General features: G+C 39.4%; 1 protein-coding gene across 1 annotated transcript in view; it reads right to left on the bottom strand.

Annotated features, from left to right (window-relative positions):
* Window positions 1-20,292, bottom strand: part of zswim7 (zinc finger, SWIM-type containing 7) — a 46,800-nt gene extending 26,508 nt beyond the window's left edge. Inside the window, exons 1-4 of the mRNA XM_082171537.1 lie at window positions 20,220-20,292; window positions 19,598-19,687; window positions 17,584-17,605; window positions 6,540-6,642 (exon numbers count right to left, since the gene is read on the bottom strand). Coding sequence (XP_082027663.1) covers window positions 6,540-6,642; window positions 17,584-17,605; window positions 19,598-19,687; window positions 20,220-20,247 — 243 coding nt within the window. The 5' untranslated portion in view covers window positions 20,248-20,292. The remainder of the gene's footprint in view (window positions 1-6,539; window positions 6,643-17,583; window positions 17,606-19,597; window positions 19,688-20,219) is intronic.
* Between the last annotated feature and the right edge of the window lie 1,192 nt (window positions 20,293-21,484).

Below are 21,484 nucleotides of genomic sequence, written 5' to 3'. Positions count from 1 at the left end.
TTTTTCTTACCGCGGTAAAGAAGCAACAAATCTCGCGGTTTGGCGGTTATATCTGTGTTTATGTCAAAACCTAAACTTTCAAACATCAAAATGTAATTTATTAATATGTATTCATGTCATAATGACATACAAACATCTTTTCCTATTCTATTTTGCCAGGAAACGCTTCCAACAGGCTTGCGTGAAAAATAGGCGTTGGTTCTATTTCTAGCATGCACGCGTTTTCCACGCGGCTCGTGCCGCAACTGAGACGCGCGTCTCACGCAGGCAGTGTGCAAGCTCTAACCTGTTAACATGGGAGCCGAAATAAAAACGGACACGCCACGCAGCCAGTGTGTCGCCGACCTAAGGTAGGTGTGCTGCATTTAAGTCCAGCAAACGCCACAGGATGGTTAATTTTTCTAAGATGTGGTCTTAAGTTAGTGGTATTTCCTCGCGAGACGGATACTTTTGTGCGACAAATACGGCATATTGCCTTGTCCAAATTCACCGGCTTCCCCTTAATTGTCACCTGCCTCAAAGGCGACACAGTATTTGGCTTAGACATTAGATTCGTGGCTATTTTTTGAATAATGTCATTCGGCTAGCGCCGTCAACTGTTATTGCCTATACCACATAAGAGTGATCGCTACTTGCAATTAAAATCTAACTCCAACTGTTTACGTTATGCTTGTCTTTTATGCCTGTGTTTGTATTTAATTGAACATTATCTGTAAACATCACAAGTACTGAAACCTAGCAGTTAATTAATAATAATCAGACACACACAAAAAATAAATCCCCCATATGTTTAACGGACTGCGCAGGAAGCGTTTTTTTTTTTTCTCCAGAAGTCCTTGAACATGGGACTCGCAGAATACAGTAAATTATAAGCAAATATTAATGTGTTTATAGTTCATATCACACACCATATGCACTCCTGTAACTTTCAGCAAAAAAAAAAAAAAAAGTGCGGTGATGACCTCACACCGCGGTAAGCATCTCATTAACGCAATACTGCGGTGATGCGGTTATCGTCACACCCCTACCGAGTTCGATACTTTTTAGGTACCGACCGAATTGCCTCGATACTATCGAGTATCGAAAAATGACTAGTTTTTCGGTACCAGATTTCGATACCTAAGGGGTTAACTCGTCAACAATCAGTGCTCAAACAAATACATATGAAATGCACAACGACACACCTAAAGTCGCTTGCGCACATACACGTGAACTCTAAACACACAAGACGCGCGGAACTCTCCGCACATACTCATATGAGATGTGAGCACACACACAAACTCGCGCAAAAATGACCTTAAAACATGTAATGTTACAAAAGATTTATGTTTCAAATAAATGCTGTTCTTTTGATTTTTTTATTCATCAAAGAATCATGAAAAAATTTACCCGGCGGCCTCCCAAGTTCAGCTTCACCCATGTGCGGAGCTGCGATGCCCCTGTCCTGAGGAAGAAGATCGACGTCCTCCTGGCGAAGGACGCGATCGAGCCAGTCCCTCCAGCCGAGATGAGGTCAGGGTTTTACAGCCCATACTTCATTGTACCCAAGAAAGGCGGTGGGTTACGGCCAGTCCTGGACTTGCGAGTTTTGAATCGGGCCCTGCACAAGCTCCCGTTCAAAATGTTGACGCAGAAACGCGTCTTCGAATGCATCCGTCCCCAGGATTGGTTTGCAGCGATCGACCTGAAGGACGCGTACTTTCATGTCTCGATTCTTCCTCGACACAGACCGTTTCTACCGTTTCTACGTTGGGTCGAGCATATCAGTACAAGGTCGCTTCTGCAAGGCCCTTCGGCCTGGCCCTGTCACCCCGTGTCTTCACGAAAGTCGCGGAGGTGGCCATTGTTCCAATGAGAGAACATGGCGTTCGCATTCTCGTGGCTCATAATAGCTCACTCGCAGGATCTGTTGTGCGAAACACAGGGACATGGTGCTTCGACATCTCAGCCAGTTGGGGCTTCAGGTCAACTGGGACAAGAGCAAACTCTGCCAACGCAGAGGATCTCTTATCTCGGTATGGAGTTGGACTCGGTCGGTCAGACCACGCGCCTCACGAAGGAGCGCGTCCAGTCAGTGCTCAACTGCCTCAAGTCCTTTCAAGGCAGGACAGCGGTCCCACTGAAACAGTTTCAGAGGCTCCTGGGGCATATGGCAGCCGCAGTAACGCCGCTCGGTCTGCTCCATATGAGACCGCTTCAGCGCTGGCTTCACAATCGAGTCCCGAGATGGGCGTGGCAGAGCGGCACGTTCCGGGTGAATATCACCCTGCACTGTCGCCAAACCTTCAGCCCTTGGTCAGACCCAGCGTTTGTACGGGCTGGAGTGCCCTTAGTCCAGGTGTCCAGGCATGCTGTGGTTTTCACAGATGCCTCTGCCAACGGCTGGGGGGCCACGTACAACGGGCATGCAGTTTTGGGTCTGTGGAAGGGGCCCCAACTGCATTGACACATCAACTGCCTAGAGTTGCAAGCAGTACGCTTAAGGCAATTGGTCTCCCTAGCGTGATCCCAATTCGTTGGTAACTCCTAAAGACATGACATCTCCGTTCCCTCACTCAGGGAACGAGGGTTACCATACGTAACCGAGACGTTTTGCTTGCTATGTGAGCACAACAGTCCAAGACGTCTATTTAGCACATTTACATGAATGGAAAACAATGGAAAAGCAGAGCAGTGGAATGTGAAAATGCCCCTTAGGCTGTATGATCACGTGTGTCATACTGGTATTATATCAACATCTAACAAATATTCAGAGTAGAAATATTCTTGACCAATGATATATTCTGTGCAATAATTTGATAATTAAAATCAGGGCAGACTGATATTTTAGCTAGTAACAGGCATGAAAACAGGTCAGGGGTAAAAAAGGTGAGAAGGATGCGGCAGCAAAAAATCCAATCCAATCAACTTATATATATATATATATATATTGTGCTTTTTAATGTTAAATTTATCAATCTGGTGCAAATTAAACAAAGAAAAATTATTTTAGTTACAGTGTCTGTCTACATTACTACTACATAATAATAGTTATAATATTAATCCCATGATAGTAATAGCCATATATTGTAAAACAAATGCACTGAAAAATAAAGGAAACTTTCATAATTAGTTTTGTACTAATTTCTATACTTGAAAGAGTATATTTCTATACTTCACATTAAAGGTGTGATTGGGCTAGCCCAGTGTCAATCAAGAAAATAACCAATGGGCCGCTGATCTACGTGTTTCATGGGGTGTCAGAAAAAAAAAACTAACGCTGACTTTTTATTGACCAATGCATTACACACTAATTACGCACTAACCCAGCGCTGCCAATTAAGCAAAACAAAACGAATGGGCCGCCGATGTACGAGTTTTATGGGCCGTTAAGACAAAAAACGAAACAAAAAAGTATGAGATGTATCGGCCCAAAAAAACACGTCAGCCCACCGGGGATCTCCCGGTAGTCCCGATGGCATTAGCCTACATGCCTGGACGTCACACAAAACAAAATCCTACCTGTTGCCTTTCACCATCCACTTATTTAGCTGCTGTTGCATCAATTGACATGCCATCTCCTTTCCTCTCTTTCTTTTTCTATGTTTAGCCCCCGACAGCTTTTTTGCATTATCCATCTTTTTCGACGACAACAGTCGTCTTTATCGAGTTACTCACTACTCGTTCCTGCTCGCTCAGCGCTCACGGCGCCCGCTCGCGATATTATCCCGCCCTCTTCTATGTCAAAATTAAAAATAATGACATGCAACATCGCTCTCTGTATCTGACAGGACAGTTAACATTGTAAGCTAACTTACCTCAGGCTTGCTTTCCGACGTGCGGTTCTTTGTTCGGCAGTGTGTCATCAGACTCGCGGTGTTAAAGACTTTGAAAACAATTCTGCCCTACTCTGACTCGGATTGGCTGTCAGGTTTCGGCATTAGGAATGATGATTGGTTTTTTAAAGCTGCTAAGTTTATGGTAACTATAGAGATATAGCGGGTAAATGCTGGCCACGACCCCCCCCCCTCCCACCCCATAAATATTTTCTCATCGGATCTGTACAAATCACGTAGGTGACCCATTTTGGTTTTAAAACGGCGAATTTCGCCGAAAGGTGAGGAGTTTTCATGCCTGTTAGTAAGGAATAGGGCTGGGTACCGAGTTCTAGGGCTGTGACGGTATGGGATTTTTTCTTACCGCGGTAAAGAAGCAACAAATCTCGCGGTTTGGCGGTTATATCTGTGTTTATGTCAAAACCTAAACTTTCAAACATCAAAATGTAATTTATTAATATGTATTCATGTCATAATGACATACAAACATCTTTTCCTATTCTATTTTGCCAGGAAACGCTTCCAACAGGCTTGCGTGAAAAATAGGCGTTGGTTCTATTTCTAGCATGCACGCGTTTTCCACGCGGCTCGTGCCGCAACTGAGACGCGCGTCTCACGCAGGCAGTGTGCAAGCTCTAACCTGTTAACATGGGAGCCGAAATAAAAACGGACACGCCACGCAGCCAGTGTGTCGCCGACCTAAGGTAGGTGTGCTGCATTTAAGTCCAGCAAACGCCACAGGATGGTTAATTTTTCTAAGATGTGGTCTTAAGTTAGTGGTATTTCCTCGCGAGACGGATACTTTTGTGCGACAAATACGGCATATTGCCTTGTCCAAATTCACCGGCTTCCCCTTAATTGTCACCTGCCTCAAAGGCGACACAGTATTTGGCTTAGACATTAGATTCGTGGCTATTTTTTGAATAATGTCATTCGGCTAGCGCCGTCAACTGTTATTGCCTATACCACATAAGAGTGATCGCTACTTGCAATTAAAATCTAACTCCAACTGTTTACGTTATGCTTGTCTTTTATGCCTGTGTTTGTATTTAATTGAACATTATCTGTAAACATCACAAGTACTGAAACCTAGCAGTTAATTAATAATAATCAGACACACACAAAAAATAAATCCCCCATATGTTTAACGGACTGCGCAGGAAGCGTTTTTTTTTTTTCTCCAGAAGTCCTTGAACATGGGACTCGCAGAATACAGTAAATTATAAGCAAATATTAATGTGTTTATAGTTCATATCACACACCATATGCACTCCTGTAACTTTCAGCAAAAAAAAAAAAAAAAGTGCGGTGATGACCTCACACCGCGGTAAGCATCTCATTAACGCAATACTGCGGTGATGCGGTTATCGTCACACCCCTACCGAGTTCGATACTTTTTAGGTACCGACCGAATTGCCTCGATACTATCGAGTATCGAAAAATGACTAGTTTTTCGGTACCAGATTTCGATACCTAAGGGGTTAACTCGTCAACAATCAGTGCTCAAACAAATACATATGAAATGCACAACGACACACCTAAAGTCGCTTGCGCACATACACGTGAACTCTAAACACACAAGACGCGCGGAACTCTCCGCACATACTCATATGAGATGTGAGCACACACACAAACTCGCGCAAAAATGACCTTAAAACATGTAATGTTACAAAAGATTTATGTTTCAAATAAATGCTGTTCTTTTGATTTTTTTATTCATCAAAGAATCATGAAAAAATTTACCATAGTTTCCAAAATATTAAGCAGCAAACTGTTTTCATATTTCTGTAGGATCATGTGACACTGCAGTAATGACTTCATTTTGAAAATTCAGCTTTGACATCACAGGAATAAATTACATTTTGAAATATATTCAAATAAGATTTTAAATTGTAATACTATTTCACAATGTTACAAGTTTTACTGTATTTTTGACCAAACAAATTCAGCTTTGGTGAGCATGAGCTCTTTCTAAAAAAAAATGTGTTCCTTTGTGCACTGGCTAAGGAGCATGAATCAAACTGAAAAAATATAATGTGTTATGTAATCTTGTTAAAATGGATTTCATAAAATTGGTATCGAAAAAAGTATCGTTCAGGAACCGGTATCGAAATCAAGGTATCGGTATTGGTATCGACATTTTTTTAACGATACCCAGCCCTAGTAAGGAACTAGCTGAAACACCCAAAAAAATGTGTTTAGTCAAACCAAAACCAAAAATAAAGTTTCTGTAATAAAACTTAGGTAATTTAACTCTTCTGTGCAGGGTGTTGTGTTCACAGGTGATAAACCAGTTATTAAAGTTATTTTGGCGAGCCATCTTTCGATATTTCAGACAAAACAGTTTTAGATTTTAATTGTCTAGCATCATTTTTGGTCATGGTGAAGTGCGTCCACACTGCTGATGTTTACCTGTTGTGTGCACGAAATAGATGCTGACATTCAAAATGAGTCACCTGAAAAGCGCTGTTTCAGTAAATTATTTTGGCCCTCCAAAACTTTTCTGGCCGAAAACCCAAATTCTGTTTTTTTTTTTTTTTTACATTTCAGCCAAATATTTTCAGTTGCCAAAATTTGTATGCATTACTTCTTCGAAATTATCATCACAACTTCAGCCAAACATAGTTAAAATACGTTTTTTTCAGCAGCTGTGTGGAAAAACTTAATTTGAGATATTTTATATTGTTGCAGAAATTTTTGGGTAGTATTTAGCAAACTTCCTACCTGAAAAGCCTTTCGACTGCTGGGAGATGACACACATGTGACAGACCGTTGGTCCACCAGGTCCAATGCCTGAAGAGCACATGGGCCAAACACAAATCGTAATCTGAAACCGAAACAGAACAAGAGAAAATATACTGTAGATTGTTTGTTTTGTTCCAAAACAGGGATTCAAATTGGTACAATGTTGCAATTTCTTCTAGGGGTGTAACGAAACACTTATGGAACATTTGTTACAATTCACGGTAATAATTTGTTACATGTATATAGCGCTTTTCTGGGTCCTCAAAGCGCTTCACATATGGAAGGGGGGAATCTCCTCAACCACCACCAATGTGCAGCACCCACCTGGATGATGTGACGGCAGCCATATTGCGCCAGAAAGCCCACCACACACCAGCTTACTGGTGGTGATGAAGCCAATCAGTAAATGGGGATGATTAGGAGGCCATGATGGACAAGGGCCAATGGGCAAATTTGGCCAGGATGCCGGGGTAACACCCCTACTCTTTTTCGAAGGACATCCTGGGATTTCTAATGACCAAAGAGAGTCAGGACCTCGGTTTAACGTCTCATCCAAAGGACGGGTTACACAACTATCGCGATACTTGCCAAAATAAAGAAGAGCTTGCTTGCACTCTGTCACTTATACATTCTATTCAACATTATATGTAGTGGTTTAATTTAATTTGTAGTAGTTTTAGTTTACGGTCACTGAACCCCTGTAAACTCTTATTTTGTCTGATGCAGTACACTCACGCTTTGCAGGCATTCGCTGGATCTCTTACACAGAAAATATTATTATTATTTTTTAAATTTTTTTGGAAAAATGCCTGCTTGTGTTGAGACGATTTGTATTGTAACAGAAGTTTCCTGATTCATATTGTGTATAATAATGTTGAATTAGAGTGCATGCAGTTAATGTGTGTACTATTAAGTGCACTTAAAGTGTTCAAATTGTGAGTACTTGTTTTAATTATAATAATAATTTGTTACATTTATATAGCGCTTTTTCTGAGACCTCAAAGCGCTTTACATAGAAGGGGGGAATCTCCTCAACCACCACCAATGTGCAGCATCCACTTGGATGATGCGACGGCAGCCATATTGCGCCAGAACGCCCACCACACACCAGCTTACTGGTGGAGAGGAGACGGTGATGAAGCCAATCAGTATATGGGGATGATTAGGAGGCCATGATGGACAGAGGCCACTGGGCAAATTTGGCCAGGATGCCGGGGTTACACCCTTACTCTTTTTCGAAGGACATCCTGGGATTTTTAATGACCACAGAGAGTCAGGACCTCGGTTTAACGTCTCATCCGAAGGACGGTGCTCTTTTGGCAGTATAGTGTCCCCGTCACTATACTGGGGCATTAGGACCCACACAGACCACAGGGTGAGCGCCCCCTGCTGGCCTCACTAACACCTCTTCCAGCAGCAACCTGGTTTTCTCAGGAGGTCTCCCATCCAGGTACTAACCAGGCTCAGCCCTGCTTAGCTTCAGTGGGCAACCAGTCTTGGGCTACAGGGTGATATGGCTGCTGGCTTAATGCACAAGATGTTAAGTATATGACTGTGATTAGGTATTATTCTGTTTTCTTTAAAGGTAACTCATTTGAGACTAACTTGAACTTAAACTGCCAAGCTAACTATCTTCAGTCAAACTAACTACAATCAAACCTGTTGGATAACTGTTGTTGGATCCACAACTGCAAGATTTAAGACTGTAAGAAGTTTATTGAAGATTGGAAGTAAAGCCATTTTGAGTTGAACCTTGTTCCGTGGTTGATTGAGCTCTTTTTCGATTTAGAGGCAGAAATTGACGTGTAAAATCCGATGTTAACCTGACAGTTGATAACCACAGCTGACAACCACAGCTGACAGCCACAGCTTGCAAACACAGTTAACGTTCAGCATAACATCAGTGGAGTTTACATTTGTGTCAGTGCAAAACGGCCAAGCTCAGACGGTGCGTCATTGGAGCAGGAAAGTGAAAGACAGGGAAGTTGTAGCTGCTGTTTGAGTGTCAAGTGGATAAGTTGAAAATGGCTGAAGAAGCAGTGGGAAAACCAATAGAGCAGCTTAAAAAAAGAAAGGACTGCAGTAAAAATCTGTTTCACTAGACAAGTTAACTTCCTCAGCAGAGAAGCTCACAGGCTAACAGAAGAGGAGCTCAAGGAAGAGTTCAAGAAGTTTTCGCTCATTTCAAGGAGGGTTTTCGAGACTAACGATGATGACAGAACTGGACTTCTCGCCGATATGGAGGCTGATGAGAGCAAAGACAAGGAGGCAGTGCTTTCAGTGCAATAGGAAGCCGACATTAGAAAGACTGCAAGTGAGTGTGACGCAAAGTTGAATGAAGTTGAAAGAATGGTTCAAGATAATCTCTGGTCAAGATATGGACTGCACGAAGTGACTGGCCCAATCTCTGCAGCAGAGAAAAACTGCGATCAAGTAGCAAGTATAGCTGCTGACAGCAGCGATTATGAAAACTATGAAGCGCAAACTGACTTTGACTAAACTTGTTAGGGAGGTGATAGGAGCTCATGTGAGAACCAAAAGGTATTTTCTCCGAATTCGAGTGAGAACACCAGTGGGAAAAGAAAGGGCTCACCAGTTAGTCTGTTATGGTCTGGAAGAGATTGCAAGAGTGCACATGCGTGTGAGTCCAGAGCGACTGAAAGGGTTCTTTCCAGAAGTAGACTTGGCAGAGCTTATGAGGCCTGAAAAGATAGAACAACTTCTCAGTCATCGCGAAGGAAAACTTGCACTGCAAAGGATGCAAATCGTAGACCTCGGGCTGTGGGACAGCCTGCTTGGAAAGACAGGGTGGAGCTCATCCGGACTTGTTTGAGGCAGTAAGCATGACAGGGCACGAGTCGAAGACACACTTCGCATGATCTATGAGAACTGCTGCGGTCAGGTACGAGGAAGTCCTCAGAGAAAGTGAACCACTATGGATCTCCAAAGCCTCTCAAGGAAACAAAATGGCCTGTGTTAATGTAAAAAGCACACTTGCAAGTGGCAAAAACTTTCTTCAGTGGACAGCGACAGTATCGGAGCAGCATGTGAGCCAAAGTCCGGAGGCTGCCGCTGATGGAACTGCCAACCGGGAGGGAAAGAGGTAACTCTGGCATAGGAGAAAGAGCTGGAGATCATAAGAAGGGGACTTATGTGCAAGCAGACTCTCACAGTGATCAACCTCATTGGGACACAAAGTACCCATCGATCCAAGAGTCTTCCTCTCTTCTGTATAACCGAAGTGGAGTGGAGTCGACTTTTCTGAGAATGGAAAACCAGCTTGGGAAAGTGCCTGATTGGAAAAAAAGTATATCATGCTCAAGTTCACGATATGGTTAAGAGAGGGGCAGGGATTCTATTCTAAGGACCTGATGCGTTGAATCCAATCAGAGCCGTCCTGCACAGGTTCAGGAAAGGGGTTTTGGAGCTTTGGGAGATATCAGAAATATGTATAATTCGGTATGGCTAGAAGAACAAGAAATGCATTTCCATGGATTCCTCTGGAGGGATACACCAGAGGGATAAACAGAGGAGTACACCATAACCAGAGTTAATATTGGAGATCGTCCGACTGGGTGTATCGCACAGTTGGCAATGCGGGAGACAGCTGGTCTGGTGATCCAGGGTGATCCCATAAAGGCCGAAATCTGCGGTGCAGTCTTTGCGACACGTCTCAGGAAATACTTTGAAAAAGCATGGGCAGATCGAAGTAGAGAAGTGGGTCCATCTTGTGGATATTCAAACGGTAATGGGAGCTATCCAGCGTGACACCAAACTTTTTTGCCATCATTTGCAGATCATGAGTGATCTCCCGGCTGAAAGAATTGGACCAGCTGCACCCTCTGAATTTGTAAAACGATCTATTCGGTCCCTATGAAGTGAAAGACGAAGTGAAAAAAGGGTGCTGCTAAAGATCTGGGGGATTGTGTATTGTTGCATGGCTTCAAGGGCTATTCACGAATATGTTGTGAGCGATCAATCCACTGAGGGTTTCTTGTTGTCTTATAAAAGCACAGTCGTGGGAGCACAGTCAGCCCTAAAGGATCTATGAGTTTCTGGAAAGAGTAGACAAACCAGAATTTGAAGAGGAAGCCGGGAGGCATGGAACCAAGTGGTCCTGAAAGTTTCATCCAGCAAACTCACCCCTAGGAAGGGGATGGCAGAATCTGCGGCTGAATGTATCTTCACGTGGGGAGAATTCCAGACTTTTCTGTGTATGGCAGCAAACTTGGTGGATGAGAGGCCCATAGATGCACGAACACAAAGCCGTGAGTATCCAGGCGATTTTAATTTCGAAGGATACCCGTACAAAAGACTAAGGGTCATTCAAGGAGAAATCAATCAATTGAAAAAATAAGTGGAGCCAGCTGGCAGGACCAAACCTTTTCATAAGGAGCAAGTGGCACACAAGAGAAAGAAATGTCGCTGTAGGAGACATTGACTGGGTCGCAGACCAGAATGCTTTGAGGAGTCAATACAAGTTAGGAAGAGTCATCAAGGTGAACGCTGATCCTAAAGATATTGTGAGAGATGTTGACAACAGAGTGGTCTCGAGTCATCCAGGCTTTTGGCCGGGTGTTGAGAAGACAAATGCAAGAAAAGTCACTAAAACTGAAAGCACCAAAATCCCATCAACCGTTCTTTATAGAGATGTCAGGCGATTAGTCGTACTAATATATGTATATGTGTGTATATGTGTATATGTGTATATATATATATATATATATATATATATATATATATATATATATATATATATATATATATATATATATACACACACAGATAAATACCTGCTTATGTGTTGATGAGACGATTTGTGTTGTAACAGAAGTTTGCTGATTCATATTGTGTATAATAATGTTGAATTAGAGTGCATACAGTTAATATATGTACTATTAAGTGCACTTAAAGTGTTCATATTGTGTGTACTTGTTTTAATGCACAAGATGTTAAGTATATGATTGTAATTAGGTATTATTCTGTTTTCCTTAACCCTCTGAGGTCGAGAAACGCGCCGACGCGTTTTGCTGGATTTTTTTCACATAGCAGCAACATAAACTTAAATTACTCCGTCATTTATGGTTATACAGAAAAAAGAAATATAAAAAAATAATCTGTGATATTTCTACTTTTGTATGTGTCCACTTACAATCAAATCAAAACATTGTGCTTTTGTAAAATAAAGAAAATAAACAGGGTGTGCGTTCTGCCTCTCCGTCGCGGTGAACTTTTTTTTCTTGAGCACGTCTATAAACTGAAACAAAACTCAGCGAATACTTCTCACACATTTATGAGCCATATACCTTTATACACATTTAAGTGTGTACTTTTAAATGATCGGATTCAAACTGAAAACAAATATTCTCTGTTGAAGTAATTTGTATAAAACCAACAGGATGTCCAGCTTCTCAAACGCTTGCTAATTACTTTTTAATTCGACACGCCCACTCGCGCAAAAGAGATTCACATGCAAATCTCCACATGGAACGTGAACGCCCTCGTTACCTCAAACACAAAACACCAAAAAACTTCACAAGTCTCTGCTTTTCGTCGAGTTTGGAAGACACGTCTGAGCTTATATTGGATTTACCTCAGAAGAAGAAGAACGCGATTTGAAGACAAGAAAGATGTAAGGTAAGAAATTCTTACTTATTAGTTTATGGTAGCCTATTGTTGCATAAACTTCAAATTGCAGTTGAACTGTTGCTAGATATATGGTGAATATTATACTATTTAGACCCGTGTTTCCTGTTAAATACTGTTTGTGGATATCTGCTCAAACATAGATGTGTATAACCATAACGTTTAATATTTTGGAGCGCGCTGTGCGTTTGAATGTATCATATTTTGGAGCGCGCTGTGGGTTTGAGTATCATATTTTGGAGCGCGCTGTGGGTTTGAATGTATCATATTTTGGAGCGCGCTGTGGGTTTGAGTATCATATTTTGGAGCGCGCTGTGGGTTTGAATGTATCATATTTTGGAGCGCGATTGCGTTTGAAAGGAAAAATGCACCAAACATTAGGCTTTATGTTTTTACTATTATCTCATTTCATATCATCATAACGAATGGAAACATTTGAAGTAACATATGATAATCAATATATTTTTCGCTAGCGTAGTTGTTCTTGAAATCTTTTGGAAGATTTAATTTATTGTTATTATTATGCAGCACTGCATAGCCTATGCCTACAAGGCACAACAAACCTGGTGTTCATTATATATTGTTGGAAACGTGTGTGTGTGTGTGTGTGTGTATTCTGTGAATTTTAAAAAGAAATTTTAACCAGAAAAATCTAAAATCTATTCCCAAAATCGTGCAGCCCTATAGTTTCTCTTGATATCAGTATGTTCACAGTTTTTTCTTTTTTTTTTTCTTTCAGGGACCAGATGCAACTGAGTCCTGCTGACTTCAACATTCACATGAGTCTCTGTACATGAACATGGTAAAGTGAAAATCAAACACCTTGGAAATTAAAGGTATGTACAATGTTTTTAGGAATGGCACAAAGGTCTCTGTCTTTGGATCATTGTTTTCAATGTGCTCTTTTGTCATTTGTATTTTTGGATTGTGTTGTGTTGTAAATAAATTCAAACAATCTAAAAGCCATTCTTTTTTAAATCTCCTCATTCTTTGTGCAAGGTTGCTCTGAATGACAGGGCCTGATCGCTCCTAATAGGGCAGTTAGGGGAGTGTCTTTGTCTTTCTCAGGTGTAAAAAGCTTACATATGCATGAGATGATCACGCCTCTTCGCATATGGCTTTGTCACACAAAACACGTCTTAGAAATTTTAAATCAATATATTGTCTTATCTGAATGAGCAGTCAGGTTGATTTTTACATAGTTTTGGAGCAAATATTCTAGGCTATGTCATACAATTTTCAAAAGTCTTGTGAAGAAATAATCAGTATGGGTTTCATGGCCTTATTTCAGTGACAATTTTTTTTTGTATTTTCACAAACCACGCATAAATGTCATTATCTCAAAACTACAAACTTTTACATACATGCTGCTGATATATTATTGTAGCAGAGTTTGTGCTGAATACAGTGTAATTAGACTTTAGCCATGGAAATATCACTAGTAAGAGAAAAAAACACAAAATGTCAGAGCATGTCAGAACACCTCCAGCGCCCAGAAAACAGCTCAGACCTCAGAGGGTTAAAGGTTATCAACCTACTCTGAAACTAATTTGAGACTAATTTGAATTTAAACTGCAAAGCTAACTATCTTCAGTCAAACTAACTACAATCAAACCTGTTAGATAACTGTTGTTGGAGGTGAATGGACGTAAAAAAAAAAAAAAATCAACAACTGCAAGATTTAAGACTGTAAGAAGTTTATTGAAGATTGGAAGTAAAGCCATTTTGAGTTGATCCTTGTGTCTCAATGGTTGATTGAACTATTTCGAGTTAGAGGCAGAGATTGACGTGTGAAAACTGATATTAACTTGAATCCTACTACTAAAACTAAAAATGCGATATGGAGATTTAAATGATGTTTGTGCTTTCACTTTTTAGGAGTTCTAATTGCAAAGCGAGTCAAAATGACTTATCAATCTTTAAAGGGTTAGTTCATCCAAAAACTAAAAGTCTGTCTTTATTTACTCACCCTGTTGTCACGCATGCACATATATTAGAACTTCAGTTTTACAAATATTACAGAATTGCAGTATGTGCGTTGTTCAGCAAATCTGTTTGTACCGTGATATATTGATTACACATTGATACATCGTTACACCCCTAATTTTTCACAACACAACCAAATACAGAAACACGCTGCAAAAGTTCACAACACAACCAAATACAGAAACGCGCTGCAAAAGTTCACAACATAACCAACGAGCTGCAAATAGCACAGACCACAATGGAAATGTTTCCAGGGGACCCCAATAAGTGACAAACCCGGCTGTGACATGCTTATTGCTCGTGAGCATCCCTATGTCCTACTCCATTCAAAGGGCAGATGGCAGAGCCCTTGAAGTGGGGACTTTGGAGTGAGCAGGGCACTTGTGTGTCATTATGTAGCCGTTTGGGACACACTTGATGAAGGGAGCAACAAAAGACAACGTAATTTCCTCATTATTTTCACCTGGGATGTTCCCATGACAACGCAGCACGGTGTCCATCAGCTGAATAGCTGTTATTACCAGAAATATCTTATTACTTCTGATAACATAACTGTTGCAAATAAATAAACATTTTATACAAAAAAAGTTTTTAAAATATGCGTTATATGTGTGTGAGTGTCTCAACTTTAAAACTTGCCGTCTCATATTTGGACCCTGCAGTACCTAACATTTCTTATGAAACTTATTTAAACATAATATGACAAAATTTGTACAATGTAACTGATGTACAGATTAATATATTTCCCTCATGTTCTTTTTCTCTCTCTTTTATATTTATTTATTTTTCTCAGTATTCTGATGACATTGAACATATTATTAATACATTTTGTATATTGTATACAAAGTTGTATGTCATCTCAGTATGTTTTGCAAAAAAATAAAATAATAATAATAAAATAAAGTAGACTTTGAGCTGTAAGCATGCCCAGCCGGGTTCGTCGCTTATTTCCGTTGTGGTGCTGTTTGCAGCGCGTTTCTGTATTTGGTTGTGTTATGAACTTTTGCAGCGCGTTTCTGTATTTGGTTGTGTTGTGAACTTTTGCAGCGCGTTTCTGTATTTGGTTGTGTTGTGAACTTCTGCAGCGTGTTCCTGTATTTGGTTGCGTTGTGAGTATTTGGAGCATACATTTGTTGTGAAACTGATGAAGATGTTTTCTTAATTTGCGGGTGTTTTTCTATTTGCATGCGTTTTCTTCAGTTGTAGCGCGTTGAGCTCTCTCGGCCACCGTAGTAATCCATCCGGATGGGCAAACAACACCTTTGCGGGCTTATAGAGGGTATGCGCATGACGTCACCGTCAGCTGGAGTGTCTGCGGTTACGCCCACTGTGAGGCAGAAAGACTGAGCGGCAGCATTGTTTTTTTAGCGTGAATGTATTGACAACTCATCAATTAAATATTTACCATCATATATTCTGCATAATTAGATGTTTTTAAATAAACTGACAAAAAAAAAAATACATTTTAGGGCTGGACAATATAATGATATATCTGACATTGATATAACTGATCACCCGGATTTAGACCTACCTATATTGTATTTACATAAAGCATTCACAAGCAAATTTAGCAAATCTTTGGAAAGTTGTAAGGAACACCATATTGAGTCCAACCTTTAGTTTAAACTGATAATCGTTCATTTTACTTGTGTTTTCGCAGTTTCCCCTATTAAATCCAGTCATGCAGCAGGCCTTTTTAACACTCAGTCTGGCTGAGGGTGGGACACTTCCTGTGGGAACCCTCTATTGTTTGTAGCTGTCGTCATATTACTTTGTCATTTTTAGCATGAATCAAGCCTTCGTCTTCAGCCTAGGAAAATTGACATCTTTACCCTTTTTTTAAAATGACAAACATTTTTTAAAATATTTTGTGAGCATATTGCATAGTTGTGCTTGAAGGCAATTGTTTTATTTGTGATAATGAAATGAAAATTGTGTGGACATAATTTTTGGCCAGGCTGTCATACAAAAACATTATGAACGTGCAAAAATGAGAGAACCAAAGAAATATAAATACCTGATTATGTTGCACTTTGATTATGGTGCACCTGATTATGTTGCATTTTCTTTTTCTATGTATTTTTTGCATAGTAAAATAAAAACCTGTAGCTGCAGTTTACCCCTTTTTTGGCCAAATAAAAAGTTGTCAGATAAATACCTTGTCAGAAATACCTTAACCAAGTTTAGCATTTTGTTCTTTCCTCATATTTAAAATATTCAAAAATACTCATATTTTTATGGTTTAATCAAACTTGTAGGGTCATAAAAAAATAAATCCCCAAACCAATCCCCTCTGGACATCCTTTTAGGCCACTGTATGTTTGTCCGACTAAATTTCAAAAAAGCATTTCAATTTGTGTTTGCTTCTGGTGAACCCACGATTCATTGCTTTTCACGCAACGCAAGTAAAAACTCAAACACTGTGATAAAGCCTGGTTCATTGGGTTGGACTGCTTTCTCAATCTCACAAGTAAACCGCTCCAAAGTGTGTTTTCAAACAGGCCGAGACCAACTCATTCAGGGCATCTCGGACCGATTTTTTTTGGTGCAGATCAGAGCAAGATTGCCATGTTCATATATGCCTAAACTAACCGAACTAAGGGAGACAACAAATCAGGTTACGGAACAATGCTCCAAACGAGCCAGGTGTGAAAACGCCTTTAGAGTTAACATGAGAATTCATGTCTCTACCTTCAGGAAACCATGCTGGGTGAGATAAGACTGACAAGAACACAGGAAGCTGAGGCAACAAACCTCAGCACTAACTTTTAACCCAAAGCATGGACTGTTTTCCTGTCTTCACAAAAACAAAAACATAGAAAATTTACCCTGTGAGCCAATCTGGTCCTGAAATTGTATCATCTGAAATGTATCCACTATTACCACATTCTAATCGTAGAGAAGCATACATAAGCGAACATATGGCGTGATGATGACACTAAAACCACAATCAATCACCCAATAAAGCAAAAAGTGCTGATCTGTGAACAACCATTTATGGAGGAATGTGATTCCCACATTACATCCCAGAAGAGTAATTACTGTGGTTTAGTGCTTCTCTCTGTAGTGGCCTGATGACTATCATTGTGGGTTTGAGGACGCTTTTAAAGTCATGATTTATTCAGACAATGACGTCTGTAAAGAGAGTGATGTAAAGACATGCGTGTGTGCTTGAAAAATCCTGTGCCGAGTACATTCGGTAGTTAAGAGGAACAAGCTGGTTTCTGCACAGTGTTCAGTGTGGAATAACACAAAGGTCAACAATTGACCTTTCTCAACTCAACGGGTCAAGAGCACCCAAAACATATACCAGTCTGTAGTTTAAGGCCAAACCTTATAATATTGTAAATGTAACTTAAGAGGAAGAGGAGAATAAACATTTTTTACTTACGCTATCAGTAGGTCATCTGGTACTATACGAAAGAGGGGAAAAAAGAGATATACTGGTTAAAGTTTTATAAACCTGAGAAATGTAAATGCACCAAGCGTGATTTTAAAGCACAAAAGCAACATACACTGGCGGTCAAAAGTTTGGAATAATTTAGATTAGTCTCTTAGACTAGATAGTCTCTTCTGCTCACCAAGGCTGCATTTATTTGAACAAAAATACAATAAAAACTGTGATATTGTGATATTGAACTTAAAACAACTGTTTGGTATTTTATATATTTTAAAATGTCTTTTATTCCTTTTATGGCAAAACTGAATTTTCAGCAGCATCACATGATTTTTCAGAAATTATTCTAATATGCTGACTTGGTTCTTAAGAAACATTTCTTATTATTATCAATGTTGAAAACAGTAGTGCTTCTTCATGATAAACTATCATTCAAATGTCTAGGACAATAGAAATTCAAGGACGTGTTGAATTGATTCATATGTATACTCATGTGCTACAAAATATTTCCATCTCAAATAAATGCTGTGCATTGAACTTTCTATTCATCAAAGAATCTGGCAAAAAAATTGTTTCCACAAAAACCAAAAACTAGCAAATTACAGTGATTTCTGAAGAATCATGTGACACTGAAGACTGAATTGGCCACTGAGAATTCAGTTTTGCCGTCACAAATTACATTTTAAAATACATTAATAATATTTCACAATATTACTGTTAACTGTATTTTTGATCAAATAAATTCAACCTTGGTGAGTATAAGAGACTTCTTTCAAAAACATAAAAAAAATCTTAATTATTCAAAACTTTGGACAGCCAGTTCATGGGTAAATGAAATACAACATCTGGAAAAAATAACTACTTAATAGTTAAGTACATGTTAAACATAGAAACAATAACCAATTATCAGTCATCCAAAACATCCTAATTTGGTTGTTTACTTTGGTCACCAATGTTCTCTGGAGAAAGACCCAAACAAATTGAAATTGAAACTACATCTCAATCTCAAACACACTACAGCGATCATTACTCCTCTAATCATCCTCCCTAGATATTTCTCTCTGGCATTGCTTGACATCAAAATTCCAGCGGAATAATGTCATTACTCCTACCCAGATGTTCTGCATTAGGTCTTGTCTGCACACACATAAGGGTTTCACAAAAACTCTTATGAGCTTATTGACATTCTGACACATTTAATACAAGGATTCAAATTGTCATTAGGTTTTAAGGTTCTAGGTTCTAAGGAACATGATGCTTTAGGACATATTTGAACCGAAGTCCCTATATTTTGAATGTTATATTAAAGGAAGCCTCAATACCATAGGCCATACGACACACAATAAAACAACCCCACAGTACATGTTAGCTGTTCTAAGCAGTTGTGAACTGCAGCAGTTGTGCTTGAAAGACATGCTGCTGTCTGATAGACCATGGTATTAGTGCGCTACCCTGTGTCAGTATTAGAAACTGCAGCTATTGCTACTCTCTTGTCTTCTAAACTAAACAATCAAAATGTTATTGTTAAAGTTTACTAACTTCACTGTTCACTTGATACTTATTTATTATTAGGCCTAAGCTATGTTTATGTCTGAGACCACACTGAAAATCTTTTTACCTAGAAATAAACAGAAATTTTAGGGTCTAGATGTTTTAGATTATCATACCAAATACTGTAAAACTCATTTGTATTGTAATTATGAACTGAAAATTATCCCCTCGACTTGTTACACAATTTACTTTGATATTATCATTTGTAAAGAATTATATTAGAAAAAAAAAAATCACAATATATGCACATTATGTACACTTGTGATCAGAGACTTCTGTACACTGTGTGTGTGTGTGTGTGTGTGTGTGTGTGTGATCAGCTTATTGTGGGTGTAGTACTATGTATGTTGACTAGTTTTCTAGTGAACTGAAAATGTTTCTGTAACTTAATATGTTTCATCAGTCAATGGCTTCATCCAGCTGATTTGATATCAGTGAGCTTGAGCTTAAGACTTACCCTTATTCGTCTCAGAGTAAGTTCTCTGAAGGTCTTTCAAAAGCTGCTCAGCAACAGAAAGCAGGGATGAGTCCATAATGTACCTGAAAACTAAAACACGTTTCATATGTCATTGTATGATAACGCCTGTAAATGATTTTCAATTTTGAAAGCTTTTCATTGGGATCTGTAATTATTTATATCATATAACGTTAGTATACTATGTAATTACTTGTCTTTAGAATCTTATTTATCTTACAAAACTGTAATGTGGATATAATTACAGGAGTTTAACAACTACTAGAAGTGTTCATATCTAGTATGTCCTCTCTAGTAAGGTGCTTCTCAAACCTGTCCTGACCTGGGGTCTCCACCACTGCATATTTTGCTCTAATGAGCAGGTGAGTGGACTGTACAAAACTGCAGTGATGGGGAAGGTTTGAGAAGCACTGGAAAATTATCTTAAATTATCTAAACTACCTGAAATAAACCAACCAATAAAATCAACATCTAGATATTGTATCTAAAACAAAAACTTCGAGACGATTCGACGGCCGATTCTAAAAGCATCAACTGACCGATTATCTGCTGAATATATATATAAAGATTTAACGTGCAGCGTGTACACTGTAAAGATACTTACCGTGGTGTTCGTGTTTCCCGCAGCCCATTCACATTTGACGTTCTTCTTCTTCTTCAGTAGTTTGTATAACAAACCGTTGGTTTTTACCGCCACCTATGGTACTTGGAGAGCATGGACAATTTATTTAAACCCTTTAAAAAAGAAAAGAATAAAAACCCAATAATAATAATAACTACAAAAAAAAATGTAATAATAATAAAACAAACCATTGAGGAGAAAAAGTTTCTTCTTCAATTTGAATTATTTAATACCTTAATTTCCTCTGTAAAATGTCTGCACTGAATGTTCTGGGGCCAGCATATGCACAAAATTAAATATGCCGTTTTATAAATGGAGTTAAGCACTGAAATGTCATGAAATCATTATCCAGAGGTTATAATATTTTGTAGGCTATTCATTTAAATATAAATATTTGTAGTGGATGCGCTGCTTTTGAGCACTTTTCCTGTGGCATGCTGTGTTTTAATGTTTTAACCAGAGCGAGGAGTGCTTGGCGCATGATCATTCGTTTCGTGTACAAATAGATAGTAGGAAACGGTAAAATATGCACGTTTTATTTGTAAAATGTTTTGTCAGTTTGTCTTACAATTATTTACACTGCAAAAAATAAGGCTTATCTGTTTCCATTAAAAATATATAAACATCCTAAAATATATGTTTACCTTATAAGCAAAATTGCATGAATTTGATTTGTTTAAAGAAATTAAATACTAATTGACTACACTAATTAAATATTTGGCCAGTGGAAAAGATTGAGAATAACTCTTCTCTGAAATGTTATAACATTTTTATTTATTTATTTATTTATTCTAAAACAATAGAATAGGCCAAGATGGTGACGTCAGAAGACGGTTCCCTTTCAAGAGCGGTAACTCGTAGCTACACTGCGGGAACTCCTCCCTTCTCCACTTCTGTTGAAATCTTATAGGCTAACGCCAACTTGGAACAGCTGGCTAATTGTCGCGAAGTATGCAAATACAGGCTCGCGGGCAGTAAAAAATGCATGGGCGCGACAATTGCATCAGAATCTCTTTCTTCAAGCTGTCATTGTTGAAGCTGCACCTGAGGGCTAGTTACCTTTTCTTCCTCGCATCCGATGGCTAACCTTTGCAGGATTTGTGCAGGCCCCATCGACCTGCCCCACACCTATGAGTACTGCGCCGCCTGCCTGGGCCAGGCCCACGCCGAGGCGGCCTTCTTGGACTCCATGTGTGTGCACTGTACCGACCTGCCAGTGCGCACTCAAGAGGGTTTTTGCTATTACG

This window comes from Leuciscus leuciscus, assembly GCF_965113295.1.
Source record: "Leuciscus leuciscus genome assembly, chromosome: 5".
NCBI classification, from domain to species: Eukaryota; Metazoa; Chordata; class Actinopteri; order Cypriniformes; family Leuciscidae; genus Leuciscus; species Leuciscus leuciscus.
The sequence above is the reverse complement of the archived record's forward strand: the minus strand, read 5'-3'. Positions and strand labels throughout refer to the sequence as shown.